The 25,662-nt window shown below is 40.7% G+C and overlaps 2 protein-coding genes across 2 annotated transcripts in view; both read right to left on the bottom strand.

Annotated features, from left to right (window-relative positions):
* Positions 1-1,275: 1,275 nt before the first annotated feature.
* Positions 1,276-12,020, bottom strand: LOC106568797 (homeobox protein Mohawk). The gene is made up of 4 exons (XM_014139460.3): positions 11,858-12,020; positions 10,550-10,864; positions 3,334-3,367; positions 1,276-2,979 (listed from the first exon to the last, which is right to left on the bottom strand). Exons 1-4 carry the CDS (start codon positions 12,018-12,020, stop codon positions 2,784-2,786), a joined length of 708 nt encoding a protein of 235 aa, XP_013994935.2. The 3' UTR covers positions 1,276-2,783.
* A 6,923-nt stretch (positions 12,021-18,943) lies between these two features.
* Positions 18,944-25,662, bottom strand: part of mpp7b (MAGUK p55 scaffold protein 7b) — a 59,941-nt gene continuing 53,222 nt past the window's right edge. Inside the window, exons 13-15 of the mRNA XM_082960715.1 lie at positions 23,691-23,799; positions 23,331-23,474; positions 18,944-20,961 (exon numbers count right to left, since the gene is read on the bottom strand). Coding sequence (XP_082816841.1) covers positions 20,752-20,961; positions 23,331-23,474; positions 23,691-23,799 — 463 coding nt within the window. The 3' untranslated portion in view covers positions 18,944-20,751. The remainder of the gene's footprint in view (positions 20,962-23,330; positions 23,475-23,690; positions 23,800-25,662) is intronic.

Genomic DNA, 25,662 nt, shown 5'->3' with positions numbered 1-25,662 from the left:
AAAAGAAAAGGAATATAGCTAAGTACAGGCAAAATCCTAGAGGAAAACCTGTTCATCTACTTTCCAACAGACACTGGGAGACAAATTCACCTTTCAGCAGGACAATAACAAGACAAAATATTCACTGGAATTGCTTACCAAGATGACAATGAATGTTCATGAGTGGCCTAGTTATAGTTTTGACTTAAATCGGCTTGAAAATCTATGGCCAGACTTGAAAATGGCTGTCTAGCAATGATCAACAACCAACTTGACAGAGCTTGAAGAAGACATAAAATAGTTTATCAATAGTGCTGTAGCAGTATTGTTTAATAATGTGCTATTGAAATCATCAAGAGTGATGGAGTGCTGCATCAGATGACTTGGTCTCCACAATCCCCCGACCTCAACCAAATTAAGATGGTTTGGGATGAGTCGAACCGCAGAGTGAAGGAAAAGTAGCCAACAAGTGCACAGCATATGTGGGAACTCCTTCAAGACTGTTGGAAAAACATTGTAAAGCTGGTTGAGAGAATGCCAAGAGTGTGCAAAGCTGTCATCCATGTAAAAGGTTTTCTAATTGAAGAATCTCAAATATAACATATTTTGACTTGTTTAACACTTTTTTGGTTACTACATGATTCCACATGTGTTATTTCATAGTTTTGATGTCTTCACTATTATTCTACAATGTAGAAAATAGTAAAAATAAAGAAAAACCCTTGAATTAGTAGGTGTTCTAAAACTTTTGACCGGTAGTGTATGTCCACAAGCCTACCTCAACATTCAAGACGGAGAACACACTTCTCAAGATGTCACCAAAGCAGGTTCCCGCCTTTCTAGGGAGTTTTTCCTAGACACCGTCATTCTACATCTGCATTGCTTGCTGTTTGGGGTTTTAGGCTGGGTTTCTGTATAGCACTTTGTAACATCGACTGATGTAAAAAGGGCTTTATAAATACATTTGATTGATTGATTGATTGATTGATTGAGAAAGGGACCAGTGGAAAATACTACTAAGCTATGTTTTAGGGAATCGTCTCAGAGCCCAATGTATGATTATGTGCTTATGTTCAGTGTCAGGAGAATTTTCCCAAATAGAACATGATAAGTCCACTCTGGCAGATGTCAAAGGCTTCCCATGTCCTTCATCCAGCCAATACTAGCAGATGTTATAATGTTGTGCAGCCTTAAAACTCATTCTATAAGACCAAGACACAAGTGGTTTCTGAGCAAAGAACAAAATGCATGTTTCATCATTTTTTGTGACCTATAGTAGGAAAGGATTAACAAGAGTTAAGTTAAGTATTTATTCAAATAGCTGCAGTTCATTCAAAGTATTTCCACCTCTACGTTGTGATAATAATTTTGCCTCGGATACAAATCCAGTCTCCTAAAGTTAATATAAATTAAGTCATTGAGAAAAATAGTAAATGGTTATACAGTATAAACAGTATATAGTGAAAAATATAGTTCTCATGTAATCAAACAAATATCATGGTTACAATAGAAAAATACACACATTGACCCAAAAAATTTCACCATCTACCAGCTGATAGAAATACTGACTCAGAGGAATACTGTTAGGCATAGCGTGGTTAATGGAAAGAACTATGATCTTTTTGGCAGGTTAAATATATGTTTTCTTGTAGGCTTCATGTAGGTTATCTTGAAGGTTTCTGGAGGAATAATCCCTAGCCAGCAGCATTCTAAAGAAACAAGAATCAACACTGTGTCTACTGCACTTTTAATCAGATTTAAAGCTATCTGGTTACTTGGACATTGTTTACTGCGAGAAACTAAGCAAAACAGTGTTACCCAGACCATGAGGTGAGACTACCAAAGGATAGGTTTCCAAAACGGGTATTTAGTGTTATAAAATCCTCAGTTCAGTTTTTACTCTGAAATGTGCTGCTATATTCTTTCATGATTTCAATAGCACATTATTATGCATTAATGCTACAGCACTATTGATCTAATATTTACATTTACATCATGGTAACCATTTGTCCTTTCAGATTTTTCTTTCACAACAATATCGAAAGTGGTAAATCGACTCTAAAATTATTAAAATTAACACTGTCTATTGCCCCACAATACATGTTTATACCTTTGAAAGTGTAAGCTTTTTAAAACTGCAATATGTAACTTTTGGGGCGACTCAACCTAATTCACATAAAAATGGGAGTTACTGTATCTGTAATTTCATTGAAAGCAAGTCTAAGAAGCAGTATATCTGTTGTATATGCACTATTTCTATGCTTCCGGTTAAGTTTAGCTTTTGCATCTTTTACTTTCAGTTTTGTACAAACTTCAAACATCTGAAAATACAATATTTTGGGATATGGAAAATATATTTCACAGCGGTTTAGTTGGTACAATGATTCAATACACTATAATTGCTTGTTTTGTCACAAACTGAAATTAGGTGAAGTATTAGAATGTTAACAACCAGAAAATGGCATAGTGCACTTTTAACATTTTCACAGAGTTTATGTAACTCTGTAAAGTTGGCCAACAGTGATTATTATTGCCTTCACTCTACATTGGTGTTAAGTGTTAAATCGATTCCATCTTAGTATTTTATTTTTTTACTTACTACCATTTAACATTAGGGTGTAAACACTTCTTATATACATGATATGTAATTCAAGGGACCAGAGTGGCCCTGGTCCAGACGGTGAAGGGTAAAGTTGTCCCTAGACGCTGATCTTGGGTCAGTTTTGCGTTTTCCCCACTAATGGTTAAGGTTATGATTGGCGGAGGGGAAGCCTAGATCAAGAGAAACTTCACCTTGGAGTGATCTAGACATTGTTTGGCAGGGACACTTTGACAGTCTTTATTTCTGAGATGTGGGAGGACTTTTGGATGATGCAGCTGGTGGTGGTAGTCCCTGTGGTGCAGCACTGCCCCTGGGCCAGTTTAGTCAGAGCCATGGCAGCATGGATCTCTCGCCACTCTGCCTCCTCCCTCCTCTGGCCTCTCTCACTTTTTCCCTCACTGTGAACAACATAAAGGAGAGATTTAGAGATTTAGAGCCTTGACCGTATCATTAATGCACACTCCCCAAGATGAAATCATCATTCACAACAGTGAGACTTCCTACTAACAGACAACAGCATGTATCAATAGAAATGCATCTGCCTAGACTGCCATTATTTGCTCATCCCAATGTGGGTGTGCCACAACGAAATGTTGCATTATTACATGTTTATGAATAATACAAAATCTTTATGCTGGACTGTGAAGTGAATATGTATTCTTTCTTATGCATCTAGACCACTTATACTCAATATAAAGAATGGTATGCTGTATAGAAGGGGTCCATAAACAGACAAATAAACATACTCTTACCTGTCACATCTAGTTGATGCATAGTTCACTGTGTCTGAAAACATGGATAGAAAAAAGACAGAATTACATTTATTGTACAGGAAAGGCCAAAAAATATGTAAGTATGGAGTTTTCTGGAATCTATATTTATTTACATACAGTACCAGTCAAAAGTTTGCACACATTGTAGAATAATGAAGACATCATAACTATGAAATAACACATATGGAATGATGTAGTAACCAATGAGTAGGTGTGTCCAAACGTTTGACTGGCACTGTATGTTTGTGTGTTTGTTGGCATTGTGTTTTCTATTGGCATTGTGTTTTCAGTTTCTGTGTGCATTACAGTATTTGTGTGTGTGTGTGTGTGTGTGTGTGTGTGTGCACATGTGCACTTTAACTGTGCCAGAGGGCCTTAACTCACTGAAGTACTCCAGTCTGGCTGCTCATAAGCACTCCGGCCAAAACAAATGCAATTATATTTCTCCTGTGCCTTTTCAGATGGAAAAATACAATATCTGTGCAGTGTCATGAACGCAGACACTCTGTTTCCAGGTCTCCAGAGCTCGTTTGCATCCATAAAGTTATTTCACTGTTTTTCAATCCACCCTCTCCCTTAATGTTTGGCTGACTACTGCAGATCATCATACATCATAGAAATGTGTATGGGAGTATTGTGTGAATGAGTGACATGTACTCCCTCTATAGATCTTTAGTGGCAGTGTCTCACCTTCTGGGTGTCTTTGGTTCCACTAAACATATTGATTTGAGCTCAAATGTTGGTTTATCAATCTACAAAATGCACTTTGTTTACAGTTTGGGTGTTATCATCATTCTTTAAGATTCGGTTTATAAATGAGTAAGAAATAGTGTGTTGATTTGCATGTTTGCTCTCACGTTTTTCATGTGAACACAGCAGTAGGGCTATCTGTTTTGTTGAGTCAAGTCAGACGGACCAAAATATATTTCTCTTCAGGGAGCTATGAGCAGGAAAATTAGAGGCCAATTGCGAGCATACAAAATGCTGCTTTCAATATTCGCTGCCTGAAACATCTCAGACTCCTATTTCTATAACAAGGCCGAGGCCAAGAGCAACTATAGGCAGACAATAAATCATTTGACGCCTCTCACATTTTGCTACTGAATGTCTCTACTCTTTTTTGGTGGTTCTGACATTCATGTTTTAAAAAATAAAACAGTACTTTCTGGAAACCTATCACTAAATAAAAATGCACATGTAAATCATTATGGGGAAATTGGACTGTGTTTGTCTCTGCGTCATTTATGTTTTACAAGAATTCTCCATTCATTTTACTGAAATAGTGTTTTGTACAAGACCTTAAAAATCATGTTAGCGTCTCTCAGACCAAGTCTGACCTGGGACATCAACTACAACAAATATTAAATTCCTTGGCTTACTCTGAAAATAACATTTCCATTCTGATCATAGAAGTCATGAACTCATAAAGTAGTGTTGCACAACCCTGGACTTCAAGGGGATGCAGTGGCAGATAGTTTTCACTTGCCCTCAAAAGTTAGTCAGAGCTGCATTGGCACTACAGATCGAAATCAGTTGCTAATTGAGAGACAGATTGAAACCAAGCTACCAAGAATTATAACTGTTCATCTAGGGTATCAGAAAACGAGGAACTTCTGTCTCAGCATGAATGTTTTCATTTTGCAACAAACTAGGTAAAAAAGTGTGCAGTGTCCTCACTCCATATAAAACATGAATCCAGTAAGATTTATTAGTCTCTGGCTCCTTGAAGGGAAAGACCACTTGTTATAGTTTAACAGCATATTTCAACGTCAAGTTCCCCAGTGTGTAGACGCTTTCTGAAGACTTTCACTTGGCAGGCAGATTTAGTGTTTGATGACCTGTCGTTATATTGGACATCCAAGAAACAACACTAATTAGCAGGCGTAGTGACTCTTTTACCCCTCCCTAGTGCAGTGTAAAAAAGCGTTAACGTTCTGAGTTCTTTCGAGACTGCATCAAGGTTCAGCACTGCTCTCCACTCCCATTCCAGAGAAGCTCTAAGCACCCTCTAAATACTCCAGGGACACACCAAAAAAATTGCTGTGTGCCTGTACAGAAATCTGAAATGTTTCTTGATATCTGAATGTAATGTTCTGTTCTACCAAGTTTCTATTGGTAGCCTACCCTAAAACGAGGTATTTTGTGACATAGGCTAATGAGGTAAGAAATTAATGTGATATATACTGTAATATGTTTATAAACCAATTTGAGAAACTGTACTTGCAACTTTGAGTGTGAATATAGTTATTTGAACTTCCAGAAGCAAGTCTGTGGTGCTTTAGTAACAGGGTCTAAGCAAAAATCCACATTGAAACGCCATTTGTACCAGAAACTTTGGCAAAGGTCCTTATGTCTCACCTTGGGGACAATAAAATCTCAGACATTCTGTAATTGACCCTGAGATCTGCTATTTTCCACCATGGCAAGGAAACAACGCACTCTAGAATATGGATCATGGAAATCCTAGGACCAATGAAGTAGTCTACTACTTCGTCTTTGGCTAAACAAGATCAAGGATTTTATAAGCAATGGATTTAGATGTCAGCACAAGTTCCTATTAGCTGTTGCTTTGGTTCCAGGACCTTTCTGGAGTTTAGAGTTGTCAACCTGATTTAGGGCAGTGCTCCTAACTTCAGGTCCTGAAGTGCACCCAAGTGTCAAACATATCTCCCTCTAACCTAGTTGTGTCTTGTTAAAGCTTTCAACATTGACAGATAAGACCAACTGAATGAACAGAAGTTCTGCAAACCTAAAGCGGAAAATCTTAAAGCTGCAATATAACTTTTTGGGCGACACGACCAAATTCACATAGAAATGTGAGTTATAGATCTGTTATGTTCGTTGAAAGCACATCTATGAAGCGGTAGATCTGTTCTATGTATGCTATATCTATGCTTTTTGTTTCTCAAAATAATTTTCACTTGGTTAATAATACAAATCGGAATAAAAATGATAAACATCTAAAAGCTAAAATGCCACCAATGCGAGAGCACCAACCTCTGCCATATGGACACGTTGGTTCACCATGAGCCATTGGCAGCTAAATAAATGAGACAGCCTAGGCCAATGTAGCAGTAGGTGTCACGGTTGTCGGTGAAGGAGGACCAAAACGCAGCAGGTATGTGCAGGCTCATCTTGATGTTTATTTGCTTTCAAAATGAACGTACAAAAATAACAAAATACGAACGATCAACAAAAACAGTCTAGTAAGGCACAAGGCGAAACACAGAACAATCTCCCACAAAATACAAGACAAACACACCCAACTAATATAGGACTTCCAATCAAAGGCAACACCAAACAGCTGCCTTCAATTGGAATTCCAACCCCAATTAACTCAACATAGAACCAGACACACTAGACTAAACATAGAAATACATAAACCAAAACCCGGAAATACTAAATCAAACACCCTTTTAACAAACACACCACCCCGAACCACATAAAACGAATACCCTCTGCCACGTCCTGACCAAACTACAATACTAATTAACCCTTATACTGGCCAGGACAGTACCCCCCCCCTTAAAGGTGCTAACCCCGGAAGCACCTTAAAAAAAATAAAAAAAACAACCCCAAAACAACAAAACCAAAATTCCCCTCTACTAAAGGGAGGGAAGGGAGGGTGGCTGCCGTCAACGACGGCGCTGTGCTACACCCCCCCTCCCCAACCCAACCAATATCTAGAGGTGGCTCTGGTTCCGGCCGTTCCAGGCTGTCGGGCCACTCCGGCATCGCCGGGGGGCAGTCGGGCCACTCCGGCATAGCCGGGGGGCAGTCGGGCCACTCCGGCATCGCCGGGGGGCAGTCTGGCAGTTCAGGGCAGTCTGGCCACTCCGGCAGTTCAGCGCAGTCTGGGCAGCTCCGATGACGACTGTTGACTGGCGGGCAGCTCCGATGACGACTGTTGACTGGCGGGCAGCTCCGATGACGACTGTTGACTGGCGGGCAGCTCCGATGACGACTGTTGACTGGCGGGCAGCTCCGATGACGACTGTTGACTGGCGGGCAGCTCCGATGACGACTGTTGACTGGTGAGGCTGGGTTTACGCACTTGAAGCCTGGTGCGTGGTGCTGGTACTGGGCTTACCAGATTTTGAACACGCACCTCCAGGCTAGTGCGGGGAGCGGGAACAGGACGAGTCGGACTGGGTTGACGCACTTCCGGGTTCGCACGAGAGACAGGAGCAGGAAACCCAGGGCTATGGAGGCGCACAGTCGGTCTAGAACTTACCTCCTGCACAACCCGCCTTGGCTGGATGGAACTAGTAGCCCTGTACGAGCGGGGTGCTCGTACAGGGCAGACTGGGCTGTGCAGGGGCCTGATGGTAGCCGTGCGTAGAGCGGGAGTTGGGTAGCCTGGTCCTCGGAGGCGTACCGGCGACCAGATGCGCTGCGCAGGCATCCTCCTACCAGGCTGGATGCCCGCTCTAGCACGGCACCTGCGAGGGGCTGGAATAACGCGCACCGGACTGTGTGTGCGTATGGGTGAGATGTTTCGCTGAGGAGCGCACTATAGCGCTCTCCACCCCATACGCTCCTCCATATAACCACGGGTAGCTGGCTTCCGGCTCTTCCTACGCCTAGCCAAACTACCCGTGTGCCCCCCCCAAAAAATGTCTTGGGGGTGCCTCTCGTGCTTCTCCCTCATCGCGTCCATGGCCTCGTACCTCCGCCTCTCTGCCTTGGCTGCCTCAATTTCCCACTGCGGGCGGCGATAATCCCCAGCCTGGTGCCAAGGTCCGGCCCCGTCCAGAACTTCCTCCCAGGTCCACTTCTCCCGCCAGTCCAACTCGAAGTCCCTCTGCTCCTTCCTCTGCTGCTTGGTCCATTGTTGGTGGGAGATTCTGTCACGGTTGTCGGTGAAGGAGGACCAAAACGCAGCAGGTATGTGCAGGCTCATCTTGATGTTTATTTGCTTTCAAAATGAACGTACAAAAATAACAAAACACAAACGATCAACAAAAACAGTCTAGTAAGGCACAAGGCGAAACACAGAACAATCTCCCACAAAATACAAGACAAACACACCCAACTAATATAGGACTTCCAATCAAAGGCAACACCAAACAGCTGCCTTCAATTGGAAGTCCAACCCCAATTAACTCAACATAGAACCAGACACACTAGACTAAACATAGAAATACCTAAACATAAACCAAAACCCGGAAATACTAAATCAAACACCCTTTTAACAAACACACCACCCCGAACCACATAAAACGAATACCCTCTGCCACATCCTGACCAAACTACAATACTAATTAACCCTTATACTGGCCAGGACGTGACAGTAGGCCTATAACTTCTATTGTCAACTAAGTAAAAATGCATAAACCTGACAAATAAAAACTTAAAATATCCTGATGAAAATGCAGGTTATTTTATCTCTCTATACTCCGCCTGTCTGTCACCCTTTCTATCTGTCTTACTAGGTCCAGCCCAATGACTGCATATGAAGGTCCAGCCCTAAGCTTGCGAACTTGCAACATTGTATCAACTAGCCTATTCCGCCCTAAGAGTTTCCACACCAATGAGCTCCGGACAGACACAGCTGTTTTTGCGCAAAAGGAAACGTGTTCAGGTAGGCTAATTTATGAGGTTTCCACTGGATATATGGGATCCTCGGAGCATGACATTTTGCTCTTTCACACCGAAGCCTGGTGATTATCGAGGGGGAGAGTGTTGGAAAGATTTTTCAAATACTGTGAGGAAATATTGTTCACAACGGATACATTTTTTTTAAACTAACTTTATTGAAAAAATTACTGAGAACCTCAGCTTATTAGTGGTGGTGAGTTAAGACAATCAGAAATCAGACATCCAGTTAGCCTATGTGTGCTAATGCTCGCACGCTCCATCAACATTAAGAGGACAGAAAAACCAGACACATGCTCATTGCTCACATGGAGCGCTTCAAACAAAATACAATGAAAACATTGACAAAACTCGTAAATGATGGTATGAAATAAACCAAAACTTGTTTCTCACAAGTGTAGCATGTTGTGACGTTTTCACTCCAACTTCACAGAAAATGACTATAGGCCTAATTAATCGATGCATTAACAGAAATGAATGTAACCAAATGATGGGGATTAACGATAAATTTACTGGTGACATGTAATGGGGAATTTATGAAAATAAACAATCAAAGGGCAAACAATTAACACAAAACAATAATGTGCAAGAACTGGCAGGAGACAGCTGAGCCATTCTGGGGAGAGACTTGCCTATATCTTTGCCACACACACCCCTCTCCTTCTTCTTGTCTCAACATTTCAAATTATACTGAAGACACATTATCTTCACATATTTTAGATGCATTGCGTTTAACTGACAGCCGCATCTTAATAATCAGCTAGACCCATTGCCACTCGCGCTGCCCAAATTGAGGGCCTCCCAACTAGGCATAGGCCTACACGCTTGTGGTTTGAAACAATACAGCTTTAAAATAAGCTAATGAAGTCATGCTCTCTGGTGAAGTATTTTGAATAATTTTATTTCTGTATACAGTAGACAGGAGTAATTATATATTTTTGGCAAATGTATTTCCGTTTACTTTAGGCTGCAGTGATACGGTTGCCAAATCTTTTCCTATGCTTAGGCTACTCCTCACAGCACCCTTCTATGCTAAATATCTTCCCATGGCTATGCCTCCACCTCATGGCAAAATTTGCAGAGCTGCATGAAATTTGTTATAAAATTGCAAAATCTTCTCTCCGCCTCATAGCAAAATGTGAAGAAATGCAGCAAACTTGCTTTAAAACAGCAAAATGTTCTCTAAACGCCATGGCAAATTGTGCAGAATTGCACAAAATTAACTCTAAAATGTAACATTGTGGCCCCCACCCCCATCAGAGTTGCCCATCCCTGGTTTAGACGATACAATGATTCTCTACATAATGACTGCTTGTTTGGTCACGTAAACTAAAATTAGGCAAACTATTCGAATTTTAGCAACCAGGAAATGGTGGAGCTATTTCTGCATATTCTACCGTTAACCCTTGAAGTAAGCTAGTTGGTTAGCGTTACGCCAAGTCACTGAGCCACAACCGAGTCCAGTCGTTGTAAAGCTACAGTACGTTAGCTAGTATGTCTGCATATGACATCTCTTATATCCTGCGTATGGCAGCGTTCTGTAGACTTCGTTTAGCGTTTCAAGTAAAGTGTCTCCAAAGAATAAGACATCTCTTACCCATATGGTAGAGAGAGTTTGCCTCTGCCTCAGAGGAAGAAGGCGAGACGAGGTCGTCGTCACACTCGTTGGAGCTGAACGACCCTGAGTGGTTCCTCAGGTGGGACTTTGTGACGTCATCAGGGGTTGCCATCACGTGTCGTAGGGTGTCGTTAAGGTACCGGTTCAGCAAGCTGCTCTTGTACTTGGGGGGTGGAGAGACATAGTCGTCACTGAAGGCAGGATCAGTCCCGTTCTCCTGTTTGATGGCACTCTTAAGTGAGGGCCTGGAGAGCTCTGATTGGCTAGCTGGAGTTTGTAAGTGACACTCATCATCTGCAAAAAAATGTAATAATAATAATAATGTTGGTCCTCCGTCAACTGCCTTTGGTCTCCAAAAGAGGCTGAATATCTCAAACATACATTTTTAAGTTTCAACTGCAGTGTTAAAAGGTCAGCAACTCTATTAGTAAAAAAAATACACAGAGAGTTGATTTTGCATAACATAAATTCAGTGGTGTAAAGTACTTAAGTAAAAAATACTTTAAAGTACTACTTAAGTATTTTTGGGGGTATCTGTACTTTACTATTTATATTTCTGGCAACTTTGACTTTACTTCACTACATTACGAAAGAAAATAATGTACTTTTTACTCCATACATTTTCCCTGACACCCAAAAGTACTCGTTACATTTTGAAAGGAAAATTGTCCAATTCACACACTTATCAACAGAATGTCCCTTGTCATCCGTACTGCATCTGATCTGGCAGACTCACTAAACACAAATGCTTAGTTTGTAAAATATGTCTGAGTGAGTGTGCCCCTGGCTATCCATCAATGGAGAAAAAAAATAACATTGTGCTATCTGGTTTGCATAATATAAGGAATTTGAAATCATTTATACTTTTACTTTTGATACTTAAGTACATCTTAGCAATTCCATTTACTTTTGAGACTTAAGTATTTTTAAAACCAAATACTTTTAGACTTTTACTCAATTAGTATTTTATTGTGTGACTTTTACTTTTACTTGAGTCATTTTCTATTAAGGTATCTTTACTTTTTCTCAAGTATGACAATTTAGTACTTTTTCCACCACTGCATAAATTCACACCCTACAGTGTTATTGTAGCGTGAATTTTTTTGCTAATGGCTGGTGTTCATTTTCAACTTTTTACAGAGTTACAGAAATTAAAAAAGTGTAACATTAACTCTGTGTGGTATGGGACACTATAGACACTTGGGTAGTGTTAAAATGGACACTTAGAATTGTTGCGATTACATCCCCAGCTATAACCCTGCTTAGCCTACCCTCAGTCTCTCTTACCCTCAGAGTTGGTGTCTTCACTGCTGACACTCATTCTCTCAGCGTTGCCCTGGATGTATTTATTGTAGAGTTTGATCCGTAGAGCCCAACTCAAGTCTGGCTGACTCACTGTGTTCTTCAACCTCCGCCGGGCATTGGCAAACCAGTTTGAGACCTGCAACATAAGCATAAAGAAATTAAAAAAGGAACATTAATTTGATGAATTTCAGAACTTCAACTTGTCAGCTAAAAAAATGTCTGACTGGCTTCTGCTTTTACTTCCATGGTAGTATCCATATGACCAAACCCAAACCTTGCTTTGAGGGGTGTGTGGTTTGCCTCAGCTCACCTGTACTAAAGTCATGCGGGACCCCAGGGCAAGCAGGACCTTCTCTGTCTTGGTGGGGTAGGGGTTGTCCTTGTGTTTGTACAGCCACTGCTTAAGAGGCCTTGCCATGTCCTGAAGCGCCTGGCGCTTGTGGCAAACTTTGACCCCGCCCAGACAAGACCTGTGTGTAAGGTGATATATGATAGAACTAATCTTCTGATGGGAGAGGAGTTGTCATCATTTCATGGTTTATTACAAGGATAAGGTTGCAATACCTGATATATCAGGAACGGACTAGGACCAAAAATCAGCCCACGCATAGCACTAACTTTGCTGATAACTTAGTTGAAAAATGTACTTTCTACGAATGTGATATGTATAGTTGTCTCTTAGCAATCTTAAGATTCATGCACTAGCTGTAAGTCGCTCTGGATAAAAGTGTCTGCTAAATTACTAAAATGTAAACGTTATGTAAATGTATTTTTGGTGGGAATCCATAGATGTCACTGTTGGGCTGTGTAAGCAAAAGTTTGCTCTCAGGTTTGCTCTCTAAAGTTTGCTCTCAGTGATAGGTCAGGTTCCTTAAATAAACAGATATAACCTGGTTCTCCCAATTATTTCGAACATGCTTTTTGATCATGATCATATCTGTCATCTCCTTGCAATTTGAATAAGTAATGTCTAACATACACAACGCTTACAATTTATTTTCCATATGACAAGATTTTTGCAGCATTACAGACAATGTTCAATATATTGAATCAAATATAAAGTGTTTTTTGTGTGAATTTTTTTATAAATGCAAATATGGGGCTGCACTGAAGATATTTAAGCTGTGTAAAAATACATCGAATTAATTACCACGTTTCCATCCAAAGTTTTTATGAGAGTAAAGTCATATGGTATATAACAAATCACGACAGCTGTGATGGAAACAGGAGATGTCGGTACAATTTTATAAACGCCAATAGAGAATTTGTTTGTTCGACATGATGGGATCTTTTTGTGTCTGTAAAATTAGTTAATGTGAGAAATGGTGGTGGAAGCACCTTTATGCGCAAATATTGATATAATAACCAGAAGTAAACTTGGAGTCACTCGATGATATGGTGTGTGTTCCACTACGACTTGGGAAACCGTGCAGTTTATTAGGCTACAGATTAAATCAATTATGAGGAACTTCACAGGGTGATGAAAGTGCATGGTGATGGAGCTTGATGCTCGTTTACAATAAATATTGATTGAGGGTCTTATTCTGGTGACATGACGATCGATACTTGACTACCATTTGACAAATAGAAATATTCTCGCTCTTATCCATAATAATCTCATCAGTATCTGTATCCGTGAACTGTTGGCTAGAGTGCACGTGCCAAGACCGGTCTTGGCCATTTGCTATATAACTCAAACAGTTTTTATGACAAAACTTTCATTAGAGTTGAACATGCACGGGAAACATGTTGAACTTTATATTTTTATTCGGTACATGAAAACTTAAGCGAAAAAGTACATTTTGTGTGCACTACATTTAGAGGAAACCCACCACTGGTGGGAAAATGTGCAGAATTGGACGGAAACCTAGCTACAGGGTTTTTTTATTTTGCCGTTTGTAAATTGCGATGTATATGACAAAAAAATAGAAATTGTGCTTACCCATACCTGCTATATTTAACAACAGGGTTGTCTTCTATTGCCTCTTGGCATGGATGTAAGTCTGTATGCTGTCTATCTGTTACCAGACAGTCCACACCATTTCTCCTGCGCTCCTCCAAAATATTTTGTTGATTTGACCTCTTCACAACAGTGTTGTTCATCTTTTGATTGCTCGTTTTATCCAAACGTCAGACGCAACTGCAGAAGTTCAAATCCGAATACATGTAGTAGCTTTCCATCCTCACTGAGACATACAAGCAGAGAAGTAACCCAGAGGTCTCGTTGCGCTCAGGACTTAAGCCACCTGTCCAAAAGACAGCTCATCTGGAGGAGCCCCTTGGAACCAAACCATTACAAACCAGACACTGATGCCAGTCTTGCCTTTACCAATGAGAGAGTGTTGTCTGGGTAGTTCAAGTAACCTGCTCTCCTGTGTCTAACTGGCTGGCTATGGCTCTTTCAACATCCAATTAAAGTCAACCGATTTCTCTGCTCTGAGGAGGTAGCTGTTCACTGTATGTCGTACCAAGACTTGGGATGAATACCATGCAACAAGAACACCAATAGATGAACTAGCGTGTATGGATTGTGACAGGGATCAGCACATCTTGGGCACTTTACTGAGATTTTTTTAAGTTTGTAAGCATTAAGAATGTAGGCTATCATACATTATTAAGTCATCTGACACATGCTCCCGATATTTGCTTCATAAGGATCATGAAACCTTGTGTTTTTCCTCAACTCCCATGTCTGCAGATAATATACGTTTTACGAAGGGATTCTGGAAATGTATAGGTGTAATGACACGGTTTCTAATGTCTACTGAAACCCCTCAGCTGTGTTTTGCATTAGCTCAACTGGGTCTATAACTGGAGATCAACATAAATCATCATGAGTGAGAGGTAGTTATGTTAGGCGCTCACAATGAAGACAGTAGAAAAGGAACCATTTTACGGAACACTTTACATTAAGTTGCCCTTACACCTGTGTAGTAACACTGTAATTGCACTAGAAACAATTTGTAACATGTTGTTAGATAGTACCAAAGTAATTACATAGTAATAGAGTTGAGCGGTTGTTGTAAGAGTAATAGGGGATGGTTCGTAATTTCACATGTAACTAAAGTACTATGTAAGATCAGTGTTACTGTAATAACAGCATTACTACTCAGGGGTAAGAGTAACTTAATGTAGTGTTACCAGACATTTGAAAAATATATATATACTTTCTTTTACATCGGTGCGCCGACCCCACCCCAAGCAACAGTGTGTGTGCATTAGTGAGAGTGAGTGAGATAGAGAAGAGGGAGTGTAAATATAGTGGTGAGCACACTTATGTGTAAAAAAAAAAATGAAGCAGCACTATAATTGATAGTCAGCTGTGCGGTGATGAAAACTCGCTCTAACAGAGACATTTGACTGTCCATAAGTTACTTTATGACAACCTTCAGGCTCTGTGCCCAGCACAATGTTGGGCACTTAACTTTTACAGTAATCCCTCAAATGAAAAAGAGTCAAATAAAGGCCTCCAAATACTCCCAACACAAGCAGAAAATGTGTTTTTCTCAATCTCAAATCTGTATTGCAGACAGCGCATACCTTCCACTGCAGTTTGACGCTAAAATAAAGTTTTATACCCTATTGAACACCAGATTACCAAAACACTACACGGTCCCTGTCTCTGCAGTAGGCTACTTATCACACACACTTGGAATGATACGGCAGCTTGTACCAAAGTATAGGTAGACTTCCCATGACACTCAACCACACACATAATTCAGCAACAACAGGGAAGGTTCGGTTTAAACATCTCAAAGCTGAAAAACACATGCAGCATCTCCCATCAGGTACCATACATTTCACCCATGCATTCCTTAGCGGTAGTCCGAGAATATTACATGGCATCACAGCTCATAAAGTCCTGTCCCTTAGCGATACATTAGGCTGCTCTTTCTTCATTCAGTAGCTTGGAGACCTGTGGAATAAACACATTGGGAATTGACTTTGTCTTGTTTAGGTAGCTTGGAGCTGTTATGTTCCACAATAAAACGGAGAAGATTGGTTACCTTACTTTTTTTAAACTGTCTGTATGCTTTGAGAGCGATAAGGACCTATCCTGCTCGGACACGGTTACATTATTGTGTCTACAAGGGTCAGAGTCAATTTCATTTCAACTCGTTCAATTCTGAAAATGTAACTAAATGTAACATGTCCAATTGCCCTCTATTCTTAGTTAGGATCCTGAAAGAAGTATGACATCGTACACTTTTAGCTTGGGAAATATTGCACGTTTACAAATTAGGAATCGATCATATCACTGTGTATATTTAACTGTACTGAAATCAATGGTTCTAATGTCCAGTCTACTTTATAGAGGCATTATAAAGGCTCATACACACTTATAACAAGTTATAAAGCATTATACCTGGATGCTTAAAGTAAAGTATTGCCCTGGCCATTCCTTTGTTCTCTAAAATAGATCATAGGTGAACTGCGAGCCACTGTAAACAAAGAATAGAAGGATTTTCATTTGATCATTACACTCTTTTTAATAGGATTGTTATGATGTCAGAGGGTGCCTGTGGATGCTCAATGCGGTTATAAAATTATATTGCCACGCTCAGATGGATCCATGGCTAGTGTCTAGCAGCAAGGCTGCCACGGACAGTGTCCAAAAGTCTGGTATTAGACGGTCGGCAAGATTAGGAACCATAAACCACTATTTCCTCATCAAATAATTTAGCCGTTGAAAACATCCAACAGTAAGCCTGTATCTTTAATTTAGCAATATTTGCATTAAATCACATGATTTCCATTGTAATAGTTGCCTTGTAATAGTTGACTTGAGGGCAAGACAACACATTTTTTTCTTAACATTTTTATTTCAATGCTTCTGGACGATTCAGCCATATTTTCATCAAACAATCAACAATCTTATACAATTACTAAATTCCTAACTCCTAAGTGAGCAGGACCAATTACAGTAAGGTCCGTGATTTGGTAATCTCAGTCTAATTCTACTTGTCGAGACTAAAGTATGGCTTTTTATGTTCCTAATAACTCCTACAAGCTGACCACCTAGCTAGCGTTGCAAAGTACATGCTATTAAGTCATGGCACCAACACTGCTCGCGCAAGTCAATGAGCATCTGCGTAGCCAGGCGCTAAAATAGAACTTGGTTATATTTGTGACGCTTGACGCACTGGAAGTCCCACCTCTCCAATCTCCTCATTGGTTTTTAGGAGCATATACCCACCTGGGTGATTGAAAGACGAACTGAAGTCCACACTCCAGTCCAGTTGGTGGTTGTAATACACCTTAAAGTTGGTTGCCAACCATCATATAAAGTCCAAAGAAGAAGAAGCCTGAAGGAGGAGAGATTACTAAACTCAACAAAAAAAGAAACGGCCCTTTTTCAGGACCCTGTCTTTCAAAGATAATTAATAAAAATCAAAATAACTTCACAACTCTTCATTGTAAAGGGTTTAAACACTGTTTCCCATGCTTGTTCAGTAAACCATAAACAATCAATGAACATGCACCTGTGGAACGGTCGTTAAGACACTAACAGCTTACAGACGGTAGGCAATTAAGGTCACAGTTATGAAAACTTCGGACACGAAAGAGGCCTTTCTACTGACTCTGAAAAACACCAAAAGAAATATGCCCAGGGTCCCTGCTCATCTGTGTGAATGTGCCTTAGGCATGCTGCCAGGAGGCATGAGGACTGCAGATGTGGCCAGGGCAATAAATTGCAATGTCCGTACTGTGAGATGCCTTAGACAGTGCTACAGGGAGACAGGATGGACAGCTGATCGTCCTCGCAGTGGCAGACAATGTGTACAACACCTGCACAGGATTGGTACATCCGAACATCACACCTGCGGGACAGGTACAGGATGGCAACAACAACTGCCCAAGTTACACCAGGAACGCACAATCCTTCCATCAGTGCTCAGACTGTAGGCTGAGAGAGGCTGGACTGAAGGCTTATAGGCCTGTTGTAAGGCAGGTTCTCACCAGACATCACCGGCAACAACATCACCTATGGGCACAAACCCACCGTCGCTGAACCAGACAGGACTGGCAAAAAGTGCTCTTCATTGACGAGTCGCGGTTTTGTCTCACCAGGGGTGATGGTCGGATTCACGTTTATCGTTAAAGGAATGAGCGTTACACTGAGGCCTGTACTCTGGAGCGGGATCGATTTGGAGGTGGAGGGTCCATCATGGTCTGGGGCGATGTGTCACAGCATCATCGGACTGAGCTTGTTGTCATTGCAGGCAATCTCAATGCTGTGAGTTTACAGGGAAGACATCCTCCTCCCTCATGTGGTACCCTTCCTGCAGACTCATCCTGACATGACCCTCCAGCATGACAATGCCACCAGCCATACTGCTCGTTCTGTGCGTGATTTCCTGCAAGACAGGAATGTCAGTGTTCTGCCATGGCCAGCGAAGAGCCCGGATCTCAATCCCATTGAGCAAGTCTGGGATCTGTTGGATCGGAGGGTGAGGGCTAGGGCCATTCCCCCCAGGAATGTCCAGGAACTTGCAGGTGCCTTGGTGGAAGAGTGGGGTAACATCTCACAGCAAGAACTGGCAAATCTGGTGCAGTCCATGGGGAGATGCACTGCAGTACTTAATGCAGCTGGTGGCGACACCAGATACTGACTGTTACTTTTGATTTTGACCCCCCCTTTGTTCAGGGACACATTATTCCATTTCTGTTAGTCACGTTTGTGGAACTTGTTCGGCTTATGTCTCAGATGTTGAATCTTGTTATGTTCATACAAATATTTACACATGTTAAGTTTGCTGAAAATAAATGCAGTTAACAGTGAGAGGACGTTTCTTTTTTGCTGCATTTAGAAACAAACTCGGTTTACCCTTTTATCTGTGGATTAATTTTCGGAGTACAGGACCATTTCTGGTAAAATAACAACCCAATGTTTATATGCCAGGACAAATTAGCTAACAACAGCAAGCTAGCTAGCTAAATTCCCATAAATATTTCATGCTTTTCGACCTGTCCCCAAACTAATATTACTTTGATATTTCAACCTGAGTGTCCTGATCGCGTCTGGTGTGGGTGGACAAAATCAAAATGCTTGCAATGATGCACGCAGACGCATGTGCGCGCGAGTGGTATGGTCAGCATGTTAGGCGGCTCGAGAGCCTAAATCCCCGGGAAACACATAACTGACTTCACATGACGGCGGTTTCATCTTTAAGACATGATGGACACATTTACACTCTTTCACACCCAATTGACAGCATGATCCAAAAGAGGAAGGAAATCCCCCTGTACTCACAGGAATGCATCCATTAAATGGAATTACTGAAAGATTTACTGGGCGTGTTGTGTGCTGTATGTCATTCTCCTCATTAACCGTAAAATATGTAATTGTTGAATGGAAATGTTTGTCAATGATATGTCACATATGACAATTTTCTGACATTGTTTGTAATCATGAACTCTTGACAAGTGCACACTTCACAACTTTGAAATCATACGCTTGCTTATTAACTTTACACATGAATACAAATTCTAATTAGTTATGTTACAACATAATCCTTTCACATTCAACCACTCCTCCCACAATGTCTGTACAATTACATTTTTATTACCATTTCAGCAACAAAAGCAATGAATCTGCTTCATCTTGTCCATGTTCCCTTGTTAACCTTCCCCTGTCAAAATATCTTCAATTCATTTAGTTTCACCAACACTTTTTTCATATATTTTGTTAAGTGTTGACTATGCTTGTGTGCACTGTTTCCTTGTTCTATATGCAGCATGCTGTTAGTGTTGGTGAGTGTCTGGGCCGGGTAATATTTGCTCTGGGATACATTACAGTTAATTGAGGTATTGCAGCTGTCAAAGTAATTACATGCTCGTGTTTGTAACTTGGCAGGGGGAAGGTCTGTGTGACCACAAGCTTTTGGAGGTTTTTTATGTTTCGACCCTAATTGCCAATGTAGAAATGCGAACTCGAAGAAAAGAAAAGCTGGCACGTAGGCGGTAGGGACCAATAACACTGTTTTGGACATGTAAGTACTATGGTCAGACAGGAGGCGTAGGGATTTGGATTCCTATAGTTCTTTAAGGGCCGTGCTCTGTGACTAACTTGAAGTTGGGACTAGTTATTTCTCATGAAGGCTGTCTAGACTCTGTCTAAATATTACACATATAAATAATGATTATAGTATTTTAGATTTAGTCGAATGAATCTGAGTTTGTACATTATTTTCTCTGCCTTGAGTGCTTCCCCTTACACTTCTGTATTCCCTGCAGGGGTGTGACCATGTTCCTTGACATTTCCTTTGTTTTGGCAGAAGAGTCCTTTTCCAGTTTAAAAGATGGATTCAAACAACAACGAAGTGGTCACTCCACAGGTAAGGGATGAGGCTTGAGAAATGTAACCACTCTCAATATTGACTAAAAACAGTTGACGGCCATGTGTAATCTATCCGTTTTTTTTAATGTGCGTCAAAAGATGAAGTGAGTTGAACTTATGAAGGAAAAATGGATGTGCAATTCTCTCTCCCTACGTTTCTTCAGTCTCTGTTGCCTGAATTACACTATAGGGCCAAGCCTAACTATACTAGGTTGGCCTGGGTATGCATCCATGAAAGTGGCTGGAACTGTGCTGTAAAGGACAATGTGAAAACAAAATATCTGACCCCACACAGTATGGTTTGACACTATATTGTGAACACAGGTGGCCGGTGGCACCTTAATTGGGGAGGACCGGCTCATAGTAATGGCTGGAACAGAATAAATGGAATGGTATCGAACACATCAAACACATGGTTTCCATGTATTTGATATCATTCCATTAATTCCATTCCAGCCATTATTATGAGCCATCCTCCCCTCAGCAGCCTGCTGTGAGTGTGAATGAGACATGTATGACCAGGCTCTTAGTGTGTTCAGCACAGGCTCTCTGTGTTCTGTTTGGTGTGACTGGTCCACTCCACAGGAATCCACTGAGGCGCCGCCGTCTCAAGCTTTTCCAGCTCCGCCCTCAGTTTGTTGAATGCCATGGCGAAATCGCCATTGACGACGACCATCTCAAACAGGTGGCCGTAATGGCTATCCATGGCTTCTGCTGAGCTAATCATATCTTCAAAGTCCTCTTCCTGTGAGAAACAGGAAGTACATGTGTGAATTCTGAGTTCATAAATTCTACAGCTGAATTCTCACCTGTAGGCCAATTGTAGGTCATGCTTTGGAAGGATGGTAGTACGGGTATTTCCATCCAAAAACATGACCTTTATCACTCATTATCAGGTGATCCTGCCTTTAGATGCAAAGGGGTTTATGTTGAAAACATCACATCACGTGGCCAATAAAGACCAGCATCACATAAGGTAGGGATGGGCAACTTTGATGGGGGTGGGGACCACAGAAAACAGAACTCATCATGAGGGACCACAGTCTGTGTACCCACATTTCATGCAATTCTACTCATTTTGCCTTGGGGCGGAGAGAAAAATGAGCAGTGTTACAGTTAATTTCCTGCAATTCAACACATTTTGCCATAGGGTTGAGACAAATGTTTGCAGTTTTTAATATGATAACTTACCTCAGTCGATAATTCAACCATGCTTACTACAACTTTAGATAGCTGGCCGCTAGACTAACTTACAAATCAAAAGAAAATTAGCTGACATGGGATAATTGAGTGACTGCTGATGAACAACCAAATTTTGAAATTACATCTTATAAGTTGTAAATTAATTATATGTACGCATTTATTCTTCAAAAATATAACTTATTGCCTCATGAGCTTATTTCAACTGTCGTACCCCATCAGAACCCAAAATAAAAGCGTTTTTTACTAAATGAAAACAAACACTATATAGCCTCAAAAATTGTTTGCGTCGATAGCTCTGTCTATGAATTTGAGCGTGGTTACATTACTCCGGCCCCATCCCTCATATTTTTACAGAAACAGGGGCGGGGAGTAGCTTTGTTTCAACTGCTGATTGACACTTTAAGGTTGGAGGCATATAATATGCTTAAATCATGTTAGGCCCTGATGCTTGACATTGGGCAACCTTAGACCATGGTGCAACCCAGATGTGTGACCCTATGTTTTCATAGAGGTGGTTGTGACCACAAACTGAATGAGAATACAGATGTGAGTTTTGAGGGTGACCTGACAACACCTACCAAGGCCCTCTGTCCCATCCAGACACACACACACACACACACACACCACACACACACACACACACACACACACACACACACACACACACACACACACACACACACACACACACACACACACACACACACACACACACACACACACACACACACACACAGGTATGTTCTTTTGGAACATACAGTGGGGTCCAGACTGTATAAAATAATACAAATACTGAGCTATAATATATGCTCCAAACAATTGGGAAATTATATTATTTTATACAAATGCATTTATGCACCCTTGTTTTCAGTACTCCAGCACTCTCCCCTTGCGAAGATAACAAAATAGCCTTTTTCTAAACTGTTTTATGAGATTGGAGAACACATTGGGAGGGACCTTAGACCATTCTTCCATACAGAATCATTCCAGATCCTTGATATCCTTCGTCTGTGCTCATGGACTGTCTTTTTCAATTCAAACCACAGGTATTTAATGGGGTTCAAGTCAGGAGACTGAGATGGCCAATGCAAAATGTTGATTTTGTGGTCAATTAACCATTTCTTTGTGGATTATGATGTGTCCTTGGGGTTATTGTCTTGTGGCCAAGTAGGCAAACAGAGGCAAACAGGTTTTTGGCTAAAATGTCCTACAATATACAGTCTTTTTTGCTCATCTTTATCAAGGATTCCAATCATTTTGGACACCACTGTATATGCAGCCCACCCTGCAGCCATTTTATTTGTGACCTTTTGGCCACTGGCTACTCTTATAAGTCAGCGGGTCAACCATGTTTAAACTAAGTTGTGTGTAACCTCACACCACCTCATGCTGCCATGTTACAAGACCTGGGACACAAACATGTTTGATCATGTATGTGTGTACAAGAAGTGAGAACAGATACATTTTTTTCAGTGTTCCCCTCCACCTCAATGATGTCGTGTAGGAAAACTACATTGCAGCAAAAACATAAAGAACGGTTTCCATTCAAACATACGTAATCAAAAAATGAAATAAAAAAAACTGGGTAAAACATTTAATATGCATTTAAACAATTTGAGCACCATTTATTAATCATTGTAAATGTTAGTAAGCTAGTTATTTACAATGACTAATGATTAGGAAAATGATTTATAAGGATCTATATTAAACATCTTATGAATGATCTTAGGAATTATTAATACATGTGTGAATAACTAGCTTTCAAAGTAAAGAGAAATCCATACATTTACAAATGTAGGAGTAATGATTAATAAATGATGTAAACTATATATAAATGTCTTATAAATGGTTTGTTACTGAAAGTTATTATAAACTGTTACCAAAAACAGTTTCACCCAGCCTTGACATTACCGAAAATGTCTTTGTCAGTTTCGTCATATCTTGGGTGGAAATGAATGTAGCTTTCCTTCGGCTAAAACGTAGCTCCTGAATCGATGGTGGCTTCACAAAAACAACACATGGTTTGAACTCGGTTGTGTGTAAGCGCTGTACAGTCTGTGGTATTGAAAAGAGGGAGAAAAAGCCAGGCAGAGGGATAAAGAGAGATTTGAATTCAATTAGAGTTAAGAAGCACACAAATTAGGCCCCATGTCACCATTTTCATGATGTGATCATAAGAAGACCAATAAATTGAATCAATCAAATCATTGGCTCCTTGACCTGTCATTTACTGGTCTGGGATTGTGATTGGCCTGCTGGCCTGTCACTCACATGAGGCTGCACATCCAGTAGGCACACCTTGTCCTCCCCTATGACCTTGTGCACCGACTGCAGACTGGTCCCGTAGTAGTTCCCTCTGTGCTCCCCATACTCTAAAAACCTGAGACACAAAACCGTACAGAAACACTAGTTAAAATTGAGCCAAACAAATATGAACTTAATGGAATACTTTCATACAGTTGAAGTTGGAAGTTTACATATACCTTCGCCAAATACATTTAATACAATTCCTGACATTTTATCCTAGTAAAAATTCCCTGTTTTAGGTCAGTTAGGATCGCCACTTTATTTTAAGAATGTGAAATGTCAGAATAATAATAGAGAGAATTATTTATTTCAGCTTTTATTTCACATTCCAAGTGGGTCAGAAGTTTACATACACTCAATTAGTATTTGGCAGCATTACTTTTAAATTGTTTAACTTGGGTCAAATGATTTGGGTAGCCTTCCACAAGCTTCCCTCAATAAGTTTGGTGAATTTTGGCTCATTCCTCCTGACAGAGCTGGTGTAACAGTCAAGTTTGTAGGCCTCCTTGCTCGCACACACTTTTTCAGTTCTGCCTTCAAACTTTCTATAGGATTGAGGTCCGGGCTTTGTGATGGCCACTCCAATACCTTGACTTTGTTGTCCTTAAGCCATTTTGCCACAACTTTGGAAGTATGCTTGGGGTCATTGACCATTTGGAAGACCCATTTGCAACCAAGCTTTAACTTCCTGACTGATGTCTTGAGATGTTGCTTCAATATATCCACATCGTTTTCCTACCTCATGATGCCATCTATTTTGTGAAGTGCACCAGTCCCTCCTGCAGCAAAGCACCCCCACAACATGATGCTGCCACCCTCGTGCTTCACAGTTGGGATGGTGTTCTTTGGCTTGCAAGCCTCCCCCTTTTTCCTCCAAACATAACGATGGTCATTATGGCCAAACAGTTCTATTTTTGTTTCCTCAGACCAGAGGTTATTTCTCCAAAAAGTACGATCTTTGTCCCCATGTGCAGTTGCAAACCGTAGTCTGGCTTTTGTATGGCGGTTTTGGAGCAGTGGCTTCTTCCTTGCTGAGTGGCCTTTCAGGTTAAGTCAATATAGGACTCGTTTAACTGTGGATATAGATACTTTTGTACCCGTTTCCTCCAGCATCTTCACAAGGTCCTTTGCTGTTGTTCTGGGATTGATTTGCACATTTCACACCAAAGTACGTTCATCTCTAGGAGACAGAACGGGTCTCCTTCCTGAGGTCTTGGCTGATTTATTTGATTTTCCCATGATGTCAAGCAAAGAGGCACTGAGTTTGAAGGTAGGCATTGAAGTACATCCCCAGATACACCTCCAATTGACTCAAATGATGTCAATTAGCCTATCAGAAGCTTCTAAAGCATTGACGTAATTTTCTGGAATATTCCAAGCTGTTTAAGGCACAGTCAACTTCGTGTATGTAAACTTCTGACCCACTGGAATTGTGATACAGTGAATTATAAGTGAAATAATCTGTCTGTAAACAATTGTTGGAAAAATGACTTGTGTCATGCACAAAGTAGATGCCCTAACAGACTTGCGAAAACTATAGTTTGTTAACAAGAAATTTGTGGAGTGGTTGAAAAATGAGTTTTAATGACTCCAACCTACAGTTGGGCAAAAAAGTATTTAGTCAGCCACCAATTGTGCAAGTTCTCCCACTTAAAAAGATGAGAGAGGTCTGTAATTTTCACCATAGGTACACGTCAACTATGACGGACAAAATGAGAAAAAAAATCCAGAAAATCACATTGTAGGATTTTTTATGAAATTATTTGCAAATTATGGTGGAAAATAAGTATTTGGTCACCTACAAACAAGCAAGATTTCTGGCTTTCAGAGACCTGTAACTTCTTCTTTAAAAGGCTCCTCTGTCCTCCACTCGTTACCTGTATTAATGGCACCTGTTTGAACTTGTTATTAGTATAAAAGACACCTGTCCACAACC

Source organism: Salmo salar, chromosome 14 (genome assembly GCF_965601325.2).
Source record: "Salmo salar chromosome 14, fSalSal1, whole genome shotgun sequence".
Taxonomy (NCBI): Eukaryota; Metazoa; Chordata; class Actinopteri; order Salmoniformes; family Salmonidae; genus Salmo; species Salmo salar.
Note: the sequence above shows the minus strand (reverse complement) of the source record. Positions and strands in the feature narration are given on the sequence as shown.